The 13,031-nt window shown below is 41.7% G+C and overlaps 7 protein-coding genes across 7 annotated transcripts; 3 read left to right on the plus strand and 4 right to left on the minus strand.

Annotated features, from left to right (window-relative positions):
• Positions 1-151: 151 nt before the first annotated feature.
• On the minus strand, positions 152-2,645 carry V1516DRAFT_655027 (SPOC like C-terminal domain-containing protein). The gene is made up of 4 exons (XM_066920317.1): positions 2,567-2,645; positions 2,046-2,527; positions 544-1,991; positions 152-496 (listed from the first exon to the last, which is right to left on the minus strand). Exons 1-4 carry the CDS (start codon positions 2,579-2,581, stop codon positions 240-242), a joined length of 2,202 nt encoding a protein of 733 aa, XP_066775663.1. The 5' UTR covers positions 2,582-2,645; the 3' UTR covers positions 152-239.
• Positions 2,646-2,785: 140 nt separating this feature from the next.
• V1516DRAFT_679886 (uncharacterized protein) lies at positions 2,786-3,564 on the plus strand. Its single transcript, XM_066923000.1, has 2 exons — positions 2,786-3,130; positions 3,189-3,564. The coding sequence occupies exons 1-2, from the start codon at positions 2,849-2,851 to the stop codon at positions 3,510-3,512; spliced, it is 606 nt and encodes a 201-aa protein (XP_066775664.1). The 5' UTR covers positions 2,786-2,848; the 3' UTR covers positions 3,513-3,564.
• Positions 3,198-5,083, plus strand: V1516DRAFT_655031 (S-adenosyl-L-methionine-dependent methyltransferase). Its single transcript, XM_066920318.1, has 3 exons — positions 3,198-3,901; positions 3,951-4,739; positions 4,790-5,083. Exons 1-3 carry the CDS (start codon positions 3,647-3,649, stop codon positions 4,883-4,885), a joined length of 1,140 nt encoding a protein of 379 aa, XP_066775665.1. The 5' UTR covers positions 3,198-3,646; the 3' UTR covers positions 4,886-5,083.
• Positions 5,084-5,907: 824 nt separating this feature from the next.
• Positions 5,908-6,993, plus strand: V1516DRAFT_655038 (actin-related protein 2/3 complex subunit 5). Its single transcript, XM_066920319.1, has 3 exons — positions 5,908-6,245; positions 6,300-6,479; positions 6,530-6,993. The coding sequence occupies exons 1-3, from the start codon at positions 6,018-6,020 to the stop codon at positions 6,590-6,592; spliced, it is 471 nt and encodes a 156-aa protein (XP_066775666.1). The 5' UTR covers positions 5,908-6,017; the 3' UTR covers positions 6,593-6,993.
• On the minus strand, positions 6,661-8,691 carry V1516DRAFT_679895 (uncharacterized protein). The gene has a single exon (XM_066923001.1). The coding sequence runs from the start codon at positions 8,499-8,501 to the stop codon at positions 6,978-6,980; it is 1,524 nt and encodes a 507-aa protein (XP_066775667.1). The 5' UTR covers positions 8,502-8,691; the 3' UTR covers positions 6,661-6,977.
• Positions 8,692-8,999: 308 nt separating this feature from the next.
• On the minus strand, positions 9,000-10,564 carry V1516DRAFT_679898 (calponin homology domain-containing protein). Its single transcript, XM_066923002.1, has 2 exons — positions 9,553-10,564; positions 9,000-9,500 (listed from the first exon to the last, which is right to left on the minus strand). Exons 1-2 carry the CDS (start codon positions 10,339-10,341, stop codon positions 9,429-9,431), a joined length of 861 nt encoding a protein of 286 aa, XP_066775668.1. The 5' UTR covers positions 10,342-10,564; the 3' UTR covers positions 9,000-9,428.
• Positions 10,565-11,458: 894 nt separating this feature from the next.
• Positions 11,459-12,976, minus strand: V1516DRAFT_516200 (ras family-domain-containing protein). The gene is made up of 3 exons (XM_066919149.1): positions 12,638-12,976; positions 12,242-12,314; positions 11,459-12,181 (listed from the first exon to the last, which is right to left on the minus strand). Exons 1-3 carry the CDS (start codon positions 12,774-12,776, stop codon positions 11,710-11,712), a joined length of 684 nt encoding a protein of 227 aa, XP_066775669.1. The 5' UTR covers positions 12,777-12,976; the 3' UTR covers positions 11,459-11,709.
• Between the last annotated feature and the right edge of the window lie 55 nt (positions 12,977-13,031).

Here is a 13,031-nt window from a genome sequence, read left to right on the forward strand (position 1 = left end):
ACTGTAATTCTTGAATAGCCTTTGATCCAGAGAAAACCAAGATTATTCAATAACAATGAAAGCAATGAATATAGAACCAATTGGCATAAAATTCTGGTCGCGGCGACCGCAAACAGCGTTAATGTATTACAATTGTCTGGATTAAATTTTACACAAGATTGGCTTTATATTGGAAATTAAAGGTATTAGTTGGTAGGAATATGTACTTGAAAGAAACACCGATAAGAGGTTTGTGGCGCCTAATCAGGTATCTGGAGATCCTTCTTGATCTTATCTAATACTGAGATTCCCAGCGATCCAGACATTTGCAGACGATCTGAAAGACGTATGTAGAAAGAATTCCACCAGCTTTCTTCGTCAAGTTCTTTCGATTGGCCCTGTAGTGCTTGTAGTTCAATTCGTAGTTGGTCGTGAACCGCAGATTCATGCTCCGGTAGGGGTGGAGAATCAATTTGATCGAGCAGTTGCTCAATATGTGCAGCAGCTCGGTCAAATACTGAATTGTTAGTAATGACTAGAAATGGAAAAAGCTGACGAGCATACCTTTGTCTAATGTATCGGGGTCAGAACTCAGAGATCGTTGTCCCCATCGACGGATCTCCGACTTCAAATCGAATGTATCCAAATCAATCTTATCAGCTTGATCAAGCTCTTTGGCCTGATCAATTCTATCAAGCTTCAGCCGCTTATTTCCACTATTCAACAACATCTTCAGATCATGTTTATCCGTACGAGCACTCGACTGAAGCTCCTCTATTCCCGCCTGTCGGAATTTGCGTTTATTAGTAGCATATTTCGAAACTTTCTGGACATTCAGACTATCCACCAAATGGTCTGCAAGATCAGAAGCCAAGTCGACCAACTTCTTAGGCGGTCGAGTCTGACGGAGCAAGGGTGCTAGACTATACTCCTTTCCAGGTTCCACAGATATTACATTGTCGATTGATGAATCTGGATTCAGACCGCGCTGGATAATCGCGCGATTGATGGCCGCATTGATCGGGTCAAATAGCTGACCGGGTGCTGCAAATTCGCGGCCATTGTTTGGCTGGTCAGAAGGTAGTCCTGACTCTGTCAGGCTGGAAATGTCCATAGCATTTACAAACGCACGCATGTTGGCCACCATGTCAGTAGTAGGGAGATGATGGTGCTGGGTAAGAATTTTCCCATGTGTGGTTTTGATAAGAGATAACGATGGGAACTTATACGACCGTACATCTTCCGCAAATGGCACCTCGACTTCAAGGAGTATGTCTCTTTCGGTATCGAGAATTTCGGGGTCCGGAAACAGCAGAACCATCACCGGAGGATTATCAACTTTACTGACATATCGAGCGATCGCTGCCAGCCCTTGCTCTCGCATAGCTCTAATAAAACTAGACAAGGCGATCTGTGCCTCCTCACTCTTTGAACTGGCGACAATGTATGCGGTCTCGGACATCAGAATCCAAGGCTTTACACCGGCAAGTGCCACAAATCCAATAATGTCGATTCCAGGCCGAGTAGGAAATCGTAGCAACTCGAGCTCGTCGTTATCGAATGGAATAACAGTGTTTCCATATCGGAATCCTTTAGTTAATTTATCCTTCTCCACTTCGATTTCGATTTTGCCGTCCCCATTGGGGTCCTCGTCAGAATCTAGCTCAACTTTATATACAATTTTTCTGCCGATCTGTGAATTCGTATCGGACTTATACGCTGTTGTATTTGGAGCTTTCGCTAATTTAATGCAAGCGTATCGCTCGACAGGGATTTGAATCAGGCCATCCTGATACAGTTCTTCGAACGGATCCCCGATGGACAGCAGGCCTCTGAACGAAGCAGTTGGTCGGATAGTCCGAACGGTCGGAATATCCATTTCAATTAACACTTCTCTGGCGTACGATACGCACTCAATCTGCGCGCCATATTCGCGAGCTTTGGCGGCAAAGTCAGATAATTTTTGTAGATTGTCCCGTTTGACATCAGACGTTATTTCATCACCAAGCGTCCTATCAAGTTAGCAGACTCTCACGCATTATTATACCGCAAAATCTTCACAATACATTATTACTACAGATACTTCTAAGTCAGCGATGCGCTTTACAATCTGGTCCATTTCCAAGAAATTAGTCGCATATTCGCAGTTACTAAGTAAGGTAATCTGCTTAATATACTTGAGTTTCTGACAATGCTGTTCAATAAGAAACAGAGCAATCAATAATGCAGACACAAGATCTCCTTCATTGCCCGGTTTTGACGGTAGCAGTCGTTGTTGAAGCATGCGAAAGTCCGGTAAAAGTACTTGTTTCAACGGCAAGAGTGTTGAAATATGTGCGTAGTCGAGTTCGTTGGCCATGACGTTGTCAGTCTCAGGCGTGCTCACCCCAATAACGCCTACGAAATCTGTTTTCCTGGCGCCAATAATCTTCGTTCCTATCTTGTCAAATACATACTCGAGCGCAAAGTCGAGATCAGACTTGTTAAACTCGTTCGCAATATCGACTTTGCCCATTGAATTCGCGAGATCCAGCACGAATATCGTTGCCTATTTGTTAGCTGGGCTTTTGAAATTCCGCCTACTTACTTGTTTGTCTGCCATTATTGAATGCTAAACATTATATTACATATATTCACTTTTATTTGTATACAAACATACACATATTGGTTCATATATATAAGTCAACAAATACATCTACATACACTTACCCCATATATGGTAATCATTGGGACATACATTCGGGACATACATACTTCTCGAAGGAGTAAAATGTATGAAAAGTATACACATTTAGATAAAATATATCAACTGTTTCATATACTCAAAAAATATATTTATAATATAATATATTATTTGAAATAAAAAAAAATGCCGACGTGGATACAGACGATTTTCAGCGGCTCTTCAAGCAATTCTGAAAAACGGGCGACTGCTAGCCAACAAGCTTCGACTAGTCAGAATTTGTTGACTGCGATGTCAGATGGACCTACTTCGACCGAACCTGCCGATTCCTTGGACAGGATTCTGCGATCACCAATCGACGAAATTGCTGCTTCGGCTCCGTATCCGGGAACTGTATTGGAACCGGCTAACGCTATTAGTCATGACGAACCGGCGACTGTTTTCGGTCAGGCAAAGGAAATTACAATGGTAGATATTCTTAACTATCAAATTTCATAGTAAAAACGTACTAAAATATCATTAACAGACACATCCAATTTTGATTGGTGTTGCAATCACCGCTATAGCGCTCTTAGCTCGCGCAGGTTTGAACACGGCTGCTCGTGCAAGTACCGGCGCAGTTGCAGGAAATAAGAAGTTCCTGAAAGGCGGGTTCAATCTAAAAATGGACAAGTCAGAAGCTCTGCAAATTCTTGGAATGACAGATGGACAATTAAGCAAGGCAAAACTAAAAGAACAGCACCGGCGGATTATGCTGTTGAATCATCCTGATCGTGGTGGTTCGCCATATGTAGCCTCCAAAATCAACGAGGCAAAGGATTTGCTTGAACGGAGTGGTCGTTTGAGATGATAATCTGCGTATCAATCTATTGTATATATGAATTTTATTTAGATATGTGGATGTATTGTAGTTGTATGTAGAGGTAGACAGATATAAATTCCTGTATCGCCGCAGAAGTCTTTTCATGTATTGACATATTCAAAATGTCTCTAACAGGGAATCTAGCAAAAAGTTTAGCAAAAAATAAGTTAAGCTTATCAAAAAATATTTTAAGAATACCATGGTTTGCCAGACATCAGTTCTCCAGCTCCTCGTGGCAAAAAGTCAACGTCATGCAGGTGTTTAATCGCCAAGTCAAGCAGAAGCAACGAGATAGAGCAGCGTTAAATCCCGACTCAAGCAGGACAGTCGATTACATTCGCGACGAGATTGCAGATCGTCTTGTGGAGCGTTTCTTGGTACGTTGATTGAATTGGAATTTGGTTCTATAGGTTATTGACTGAATAGTTGATTGCAAGACATCACAATGTGTTATTAGATATCGGCTCTGGTCCAGGAAACATTGAGCGCGCTTTGTGCAATCCTCGGGAGAATCCGGCCGATACTGAAGTTCTGCAGTCGCGAATTGGTCGTGTAATAATGACGGAAATGTCGCATGGAATGCTCTATCGCGATGCTGACCCAGTCGAGTTTCCTTTCAACAACCAGCTCGACCTGACGCGGGTGCAGCTCGATGAAGAAAATCTATTTACTAGAGACCTACTTGCTGCGATACGAGGTACTCAATACAATCCTGGACTGCCTTTCAGTGAATATGAATTTGAAAACACAGTCGACACGGTCGTTAGCAATCTGTCAATCCACTGGGTTAATGATTTGCCTGGTTTGCTGTCTCGAGTCAAGTACGCACTGAAGCCAGATGGCCTATTCATTGCCAGTATGATCGGAGGAGACTCATTATTTGAACTACGCACAGCTCTGCAGATTGCAGAAATGAAGCTTTACGGTCGAGCTGGCCCAAGGCTGTCTCCACTTGCTGATATTCGTGACATGGGCTCGCTCTTGCAAAATGCCGGATTCAACATGATCACCATCGACGTCGATGACCTCATTGTAGGTTTCCCTGACATGATGGCCCTCATGAAGGATTTAAGAGATATGGGCGAAAGCAACGCAGTTTTGAACCGTCCCCATTATTTACCCCGACAGCTCATTGCTGAGGCAGAAACTGTTTATCGTCAAATGCATGCTAGTGACGATGGATCATTACCTGCTACTTTTAGAATTCTGTACATGGTATGTCTTTCCTTTTAGATTTTAGTTTTATGGATTTAGCTGATAGGTAGATTGGCTGGAAACCAAGTGAGAATCATCCTCGTCCACTCGAACGTGGATCGGCCGAGATAAGTTTGAAAGATGCTTTAAAGCCCAATTTGGATTAGATTTGGGGAAGGGCATTCGATTTTGCGATGAATCACTTTCCCGGTATGGTTTGTATTTAGTTTCTACTTGGGATAATTATTGATAGAATCCTTGGCTTTTGTTTGTACTCAAATTCTGTTACACTTCTTGTTAACTTCGTTTACTCATATATGTAGATAGTGTCTCCATTGAAGACTGTATTAATCATGTTTTAATAATTTATGTGTAGATATATCTGTATATACAGGATACATGTATATCTAAGTATACTAGTATCAGTCAGATATCTCGTGTTGGCATAATACCTGTCGCAATCTGATTTCGACAAAGCGTAAACTTAGTGCGATTCCAGCGAATCCCCGTAAGACGAATATATTGCCAATAACGGACGTGCGGTAGTAGCAAAGACCAGCATTCTCTCTCTTGCAGTCTTTATGCAGGCGACATGCTCGTCATAATATAAGCTTGTATCTCCCGATCAGTTTACCAATACTGAAATTAGGTTGATAGCATGCTATTCAAATATACAGAACATGAATTTATCCAGTAGATTAAAGAGTTCCCATCCAAGTGCAGGCCCTACTCTCCAACCATAACTGCACAGTAGAGCTAACTGATCAAAGCACGCAGCGCTTCAGCAAGTTATGAAAGATCCCGTAGCTTAATTTTACAGTAATTACTCTGACAGACCAAAGTAGAAAGTTTCATACAAATATATCACTACACTCATAAAACTTGCAATTTTTAAGAAAAGCCCCTTCGGCAAAGGTGAAAGTAGATATTGATGAAGATCGAAAAATGTCGAGTATCAGGCCAAAATATTGAAATTTGACTGGTGGTTCATATTCTATAATTGAATACCAAATACAACTCCAGGTAATAAAAATAGCTCTATTCTATATGTACATAAGCCATTACACCGTTAACATGTCTTAACATTGTGGAATGTTTAAGTTGGAAGCTCTGTTTGAAGCTTTTTTAGCAGGGCGACCAAATGTCGGATGTATTAATTGGGCTTTCCTCTGCGGCACCAAATCAGATCACAGCTATCCTCCATTCCCGCACTTAACAATTCATTGCATAGCGTGCCATTTCTGCTATAGTATCACCATTTACACATCATTAGAATCAAATAAATAAATAAAATTGGAAATGGAAGTGAATTATCGTCGAATCAATGTGGATCTGCTGGACCCGGAAAATATCATGGCTCCTGAGGAGCTTATTCCACCGAGCATTGCCAATCTGCCCCCGCTATCAGCGACTGAGGTACAGGCGATCAGTCAGGCAGCACGGACACAATTAGGGCGAGGCGATTATGCTGCTGCGTTGGCAACCGTGTTGGATAATCCACCGTATACATCGAGCGAAGATGTCAAGGTACGTAGAGCTGTGATTATCGCGACCACTGATATTAACTAGAAATGGACACAGAATACCGCGCTGATGACGATCATCGAGGTTTTATCGACCACAAAATCGAGCGACATGTCCCGAATCGTCGAGAAACTGACATCGGAGCAGCGTGATACGCTTGTCAAATATCTTTACAAAGGCATGAACGTGCCAGAAGCACACGGAGTATCTGGCGTCTTGCTGGCCTGGTTTGAAAAGGTGTGTTTCTATGAGTTGATAGCTGTTACATATATTTTATTAACGATTAGGTTACCGATCTTTCGGGTCCAGGAGCGGTGTCCCGTTACCTTTCCGACCGTAGACTTGTTTAATATATTTCAATCTTTTGAAGGATTAAAAATGGTAGTTCTCCTAGAATGCATGTATATCCACATATCGGCTCTTTATACTTTGATTTGCGAATTACGTACAATATGCTTCTCGTACAATTTTCAGTCTATGTACGTGTGAGGTCCAGAATCTCTATCGAATAGTTGATACTATGGAAGCTGATCTTCGAATCGATAGGATCAAGAAAGGCCGCTTATAAATACTGATTTACTGATCAACCTAAGAATCAATTATAGAATCTGTTTTCCAATAGTTGTCTACTATACTGATAGTCCATTGTGACTTACATGGATTATACAAATAATAACAAACTAATGGATAATATCGATTTATTGATATCGACAAACTAATGATATTTTGATCCAATCACACGTCATGCAACAATGACTCTCCATCGACCTGAGTGACCAAGATTCCCTTCGCCTGTAACTCTCTTTTCAACGCACGTAGTCCAACAACAGCTTTGAACCGCTCGTTTTCGGTAAATACATAAGTGACTACGACCGGTGGACTCGTCAACGTCTTCGCCCGCATCACACCCTTTGCACCCAAATCGTATTCGATCGAGCCAATCATCCAGGCTTTCAGGTCTCCACCACCGCTACCGATACTACCACCGTTCGCAGTTCCCTGGTTGCTTAGCTCCAACCCATCCGACGTAATCCTTAAAGACAATTTTTGACCACTCAAGTGCACGGCTTTGACACCGGGCGTTTTCTGAATGTACACGGCCTGCAGTGAGAATCGATTCGAATCTTGTGGGATTGCGATTGAGGAAGGTGAGGAAGTCCCAATAATGTTGCTAAGTCCTCGAGACATGCTTGTCGATGTCTTGAGCGATGGGGTTGTGATCGGACGCCGGTCAACTAGGCTTAGCGATGCTCTTCGCCGAAAGTCATCTCCATATCCTCGGATATCTCGCGGACTAGTGTTTATTCTATTCATTGGCATAGTTAGATCCTGTTCCTTCTCTATTTCTTTTTCACGTAGTCGGAGATCGTTTTCATTTCCATATATAGGGCGATCTTCAGTTCCACGCGACCGAGGATCATTTCCATAAGGCCGGAAAGAATAGACATTTGAAAAAGATGTATCGTCCGAAGAGGTAGATTTCGATGAAAATTTCGACGATATTTTCGTCGAAGATTTAAGTGTAGATTTCAGCGGAGATTTCAACGAAGGCTTCAAAGGAGATCCTAGCAAAGACTCCAACTGTATCTTCCGTGGCCTCTCGCTCTCATCCTCACCCTCTGCATCTGCATCTGCATCTGTATCCGCATAATGACGATAAGGTCTCGCCGCATACTCTGTGCGCAATCCATCAATCTGCAGTTTAAGTTTGCCTACATCGGCGTCGATCCAACGGACAGCAGGCAGATTACTCCAACCCCAGCCAAGCAAGTTACCAATGTCCCTGCAAGGCTCGTCAATCGTAGTATGCAGTATGACTGTTTTATACAGCACATAAGTCGACCCCAGAAGAAGCAAGGATATGAGCAGTGTCTGGAAAACAGACACAATATATGTGATTGTACTTGAGATCATGGTGGAAATCACAGTTGGAGTCAGATGCGAGAGGAAGAGTCCAAAAACGGTACCGTACAGAAACCAGTGACTTTCTGGTACTCTAATATTGGTGTATGTCCGATAACGGCTGCCCTGCTTTGTAGTAGCCGATTGAGTGGACTTTCGAGCAGCATTCTGGTTAGAACTGTGAGGAGGATTTTGCGCAGATCTCCGTACAGGGTTTCGAGTAGGGGATGCCTGCCTCGATGAATGAGTCGAGTGGTTCGAATGACTTGGACTAGTCGACGACTTTTTGAGTTTCGAAGTCGGTGCGAATGTCCCGGTGGAATTCAAATTTAAATCAACTAAATTCATGGTCCACATTCATCCTAATTTTGCATTAATATCAGCCAACGCTTGAGTTTATTACATTAGCAACCCTCACTTATTCTTAAGTATCGCTTTTCGTATCGTGAGATTGAACGAAATAGTTCAATTTATTCATAAATGAGATCTAGTTTTTCTAAATTATTCAATACTGATGCTAGCCTAAACGAGTTTTAATTGAACAGATCCATTTCCAACCGCCGCATGATGTTTTCTTAGTTCCTAACCAAGTAGAGTTCGTTGCCACGGTAACTGCAGCTTATCATCGCTATCCTGAGACTATACTAGCTGTTTTCATTATGAAATATAAATATTAATTTGGCAAACTTTATCCAATGAGCGATAATAGTCTAATGCTTGCAAAATGGGCAATTGTCTTTTGAGGTGAATAGAGGAGTTACGCTCTAGCTGCTTTTTGGCTATCCAGATCAAATCGCTTATCCCACGGCCTCTTGATAATATTCTGATTTTACTAATATGATTTGACTCGACGATTGGAAAAAGAGTGTCTAAAAATCGCATGGTTTTAATTTATACAACCTAATTAACTAGAATGGTTGTGAATCACTGTGATAAAATCTCAAAACTTCGCTGCTGTTCCTGGAAATGCTCTACCTTATGTCCAAGCTGTATCAAGAAGTCAAATTGTTCATAGCAGTCGCAATTCGGTATATAGGTTCATAAGCTATTTGAAAAATAGCAAATACTCTCCAATGATACAAAATTGAACAATTAGGAGAGAGTAGAATGAGAACTCATCTCTATTGGCAGATCTGCCAATTTCTACAAGTCTCGTTATGATAGATAAATATATATAATAATCAGAATAATAATATAAATGTCAAGATGAAATTATGAGGTATTGGCAAGCAGCTCATCGTTGATTATAAAAGACCAAGCAATTAGTCAATTAAGAAACAATCTTCAAAACGTCTCTTCATCAGCGTCATCTTGAACGTCGATTTCGCCCGATTCCTCAGGAATCTCAAATCCTTCCTGGAAAAACGTTAGTTTGATCCACGACCGAATTACATTCCACCGCACTCACCTCTGTGATATACAAAATATCCAAGATATTCTTAATCATGGCTTCTTTCTCTGTGTTTGGATTTTTTTCGCCGGCCTCAATTTGGGCCGCATCCTGGTCGACTTCGGTCTGAAGAATGATTTCGATTTGTCGAAGCTTGTTGAAATAAAAATCGCGTTCCTTTTCCAGCATAGTGACGGCCTCGTTAAGACTCGTAATTTCTCCTTGTAGCTGCACAATCTGTGTGTTGACGGATGGAGTCCGTGAACGCGTATGTGCTGTGTGTGCTGTATGTGCCCCCGTTACTGCGGTTGCTGTAGTGGAAGTAGAAGCCCCGTTGACTGAAGAGCCATTGGCGGTAATTCCGTTGGCAGATTTTCGGCCTGATACCGCCGACCCTGCACGAGTGATGATCGGATGAGAATAACCACTTACTCCAGCACTAGCAGGCCCCGATTTACGGCGTGCAAGAGGATCATACTCCCATCCAGGGAAATTAACATCCCAGAATTTTTTCACCCACTGAAGGAACTCGAGATTGTCCTGAAACTTGCACTTGATCAATCGCTCAACCGGAATCGTCTTCTCGATCTTATGCTGAGAAAACACGTTTTGTAGCACCTTGAAATTCGGAATATACTGGTAATCGGCATTCACATTGAATTTCACCTTGTTCATCGGCACATCGCCGTATATACTGTCAAAGATCTGACACAAGGGAGCACCGGTCCCGCATTGCTCGATCTTGGTTAAATTCAAATGAAGCAGGTCATTCATCCAACTCAATAACTCTTGCCGTGATTCTCCCATCGTTTGCCAGCTAGTTGCTTGCGCGCAGGTGTGTTGCCTGTGGGTTTTGTCTGTTTGTTTACCTTGTTTCGGGCCGACTCTCTGAATTCCCCGTCAGCGCTAGCGCTTTTTTGCATAAAATTTATATTCAAATAGATCTGTATTCTGATCTACTATGTCCTATATAGCATTTATATATTATATAAAATATAATATTCTATATATATATATATATAATGCAAAACCATATAACTGAAGAAAATAATGAAATAGTCAATAACGCGTCGCTCATTCAAACTTTGACTGTTTGGGACGATCCAACAAAGTCACGTGTATCACGTGTGATTTACGTCATCGTCTTCACTACATTATGTTGAATTTTGATCGGCCCTGGCGAACTTAACTTTTCATGTTCCATAGTCAGGATTAGTTGGACATTTTACTCGATTTAGATTGATGGAAGGATTAGCAATATAGTGCTGAATCTGTTTTCTCTTTTCATTTTTGGGGTTGGAAGGTTAACAGTGAGGTGTGAGTGAACACGAATCTTAAAGGATTCCAATTTGTTGGATTGGAACTTGGCAATGTCGAAGTGGATATGCTGCATGACTATCAGACTTGGAATATTAAAAAGCACTGGAGCAATTGGAGGGATGATATGATTGTATTATTATAAATATTTTGACTCTTAACTGCGCAAAAAAGATTCGAATAGTCTTATCTCGTCCTATCCAGTCCTGTACCGTCCGTGAACGTGAAAGATCACAATCAGAACCTGGACTAGAACTAGCAGAAATAACCATATAGCATGCTGTCCATAATCCAACGCGGAATGCAAAGCAACTATGACTTAATAATTGCAGACTAACAAATATATAATAAGACATTACAGAAAGCAATTTGCAAGAATGGATACAACCTGCCTAAAAACATGTGAAGAAATTTCAGCACTTGTAGACAGTCGAAATTCCGCAAGCTAGAAAATAAATTTGAAATTATTTTAAAATTCTTCTGCAAATACTTAATAATGTTCAAATCCACATCTTACTTCTCAATGCCGATTGTACCAGAATCGAAACTAGAGGTTCATCTTCTCATATTCATCTACAATCCTCTTCATCCGATGTACCATAAATTTATAAAAAGCATTGTGTAATATAAATAAATCAGTTATTACCTACCAACAAATCTCAGCTATCGCAGCATATACAATATCGTGCCGTTGGCATAGATCTACATAACCGCATGAAAAGTAACGATAAATCAATCCACCATTGGTTTAATAAATAATGTACTTGCGCTCGAACGAAACATTAACAATCCAGTCGAAAAAAAGCACCAAAAATTGACAACATGAAACAGAAATAATACCCTCTAATAGGTGTACCTTTAACAGGCACATCCACCAGCAGCGGTTTCATTCGACCGCTCCAAATCAACTCCACGTTCACCAGCTCCAGCGCGGCCCTTGGCGTTACCGGCACCGCGCTTGTTGACGACTTCCTCAGGGATCTTTGACGCGATAGCAAGGAAAACATCCCGAACATTAGCCCCGGTCTTTGCCGATGTTTCGAAAAATAACAGTCCTTCCTCTTCTGCAAATTTCCGGCCCTCTTCAGTAGAAATCTGGCGTCGGTCTTCCTCCTCCTCAGTTTCACCACCCTCATTACATAGGTCAAGCTTATTGCCAACTAAAGCAATCACAATCTTTGGACTAGCCTGAGCATGCAGCTCATTCACCCAATGGCGAGCCTTGATTAGAGACGTCGGCTTTGTGAGATCATAAACAACAAGAGCAGTCTGTGCGTTTCTATAATACATAGGTGCCAGAGATGCGAACCGTTCTTGTCCAGCAGTATCCCTAGATCGTTAGTGAAGTGGCCGGGAGAGAGCGAGACAAAGGGAGTCATATTTCGCTTACCAGATCTCAAATTTGATTGTTCTGTTAGGTAGGGAGCATTTTTGTGTCAGGAACGCAGCTCCAATAGTGGGTTCTGTCATCTGGTTAGTTATCAGAGTTTACAATGAAGCAGAAACCTAAGACGAGTATCATCGGTCAAACTTGAGTGAACTTGAGTCAGTTGCATGAGATCGACGCCACCTTGGTCCAGATTTGAAATTAAATCAGATCAAAATAAATATCCAAATCAACCAGTGAACACTTCTAAAGGCCATCTAACCTCAAACCAAACTTCGTTCAAATCAAGCAAGTCAAGACAAGTCGAAAAGGTGGCAATGTCCGAAAACATATAGTCTCCACCACGGCGGCCTCGGCTCAGGTCCCCCGAATCAGACCAAATCGGCAAAAAAAACTCACCTTTATTCTCCTGGAAATCATTCGAAACAAATCGTAAAACCAACGAAGATTTTCCAACAGCGGCTTCTCCAAGAAGAACAAGCTTGACAGACGCAGTCGGCTTTGGAGCTGCGGAAGGGGCCGGATCGAGAGCACTCATTCTGTTTTGACTGAAGTTGATGACGGCGTATAAGCACGGCGACAGAAAAATTAAATAAAACTATAAATCTAAGCAGGAAGAAAGAAACTTATGCGACAGCGATAAGGAATTCTCCTCTAATTAATAGTTCAATATGAGTAAACGAAAATCAAGAATGAACTAGTACTATTCAAGATAGTGCTGGCTTTGTTGCGTGCTAGGTATCGTCGTATCCAACCAACTGAACAAACTGCGCAACAAATAACACAGATATGA

The sequence above is a fragment of the Lipomyces oligophaga genome (genome assembly GCF_038497815.1).
Source record: "Lipomyces oligophaga strain CBS 7107 unplaced genomic scaffold V1516scaffold_7, whole genome shotgun sequence".
Classification (NCBI taxonomy): Eukaryota; Fungi; Ascomycota; class Lipomycetes; order Lipomycetales; family Lipomycetaceae; genus Lipomyces; species [Lipomyces] oligophaga.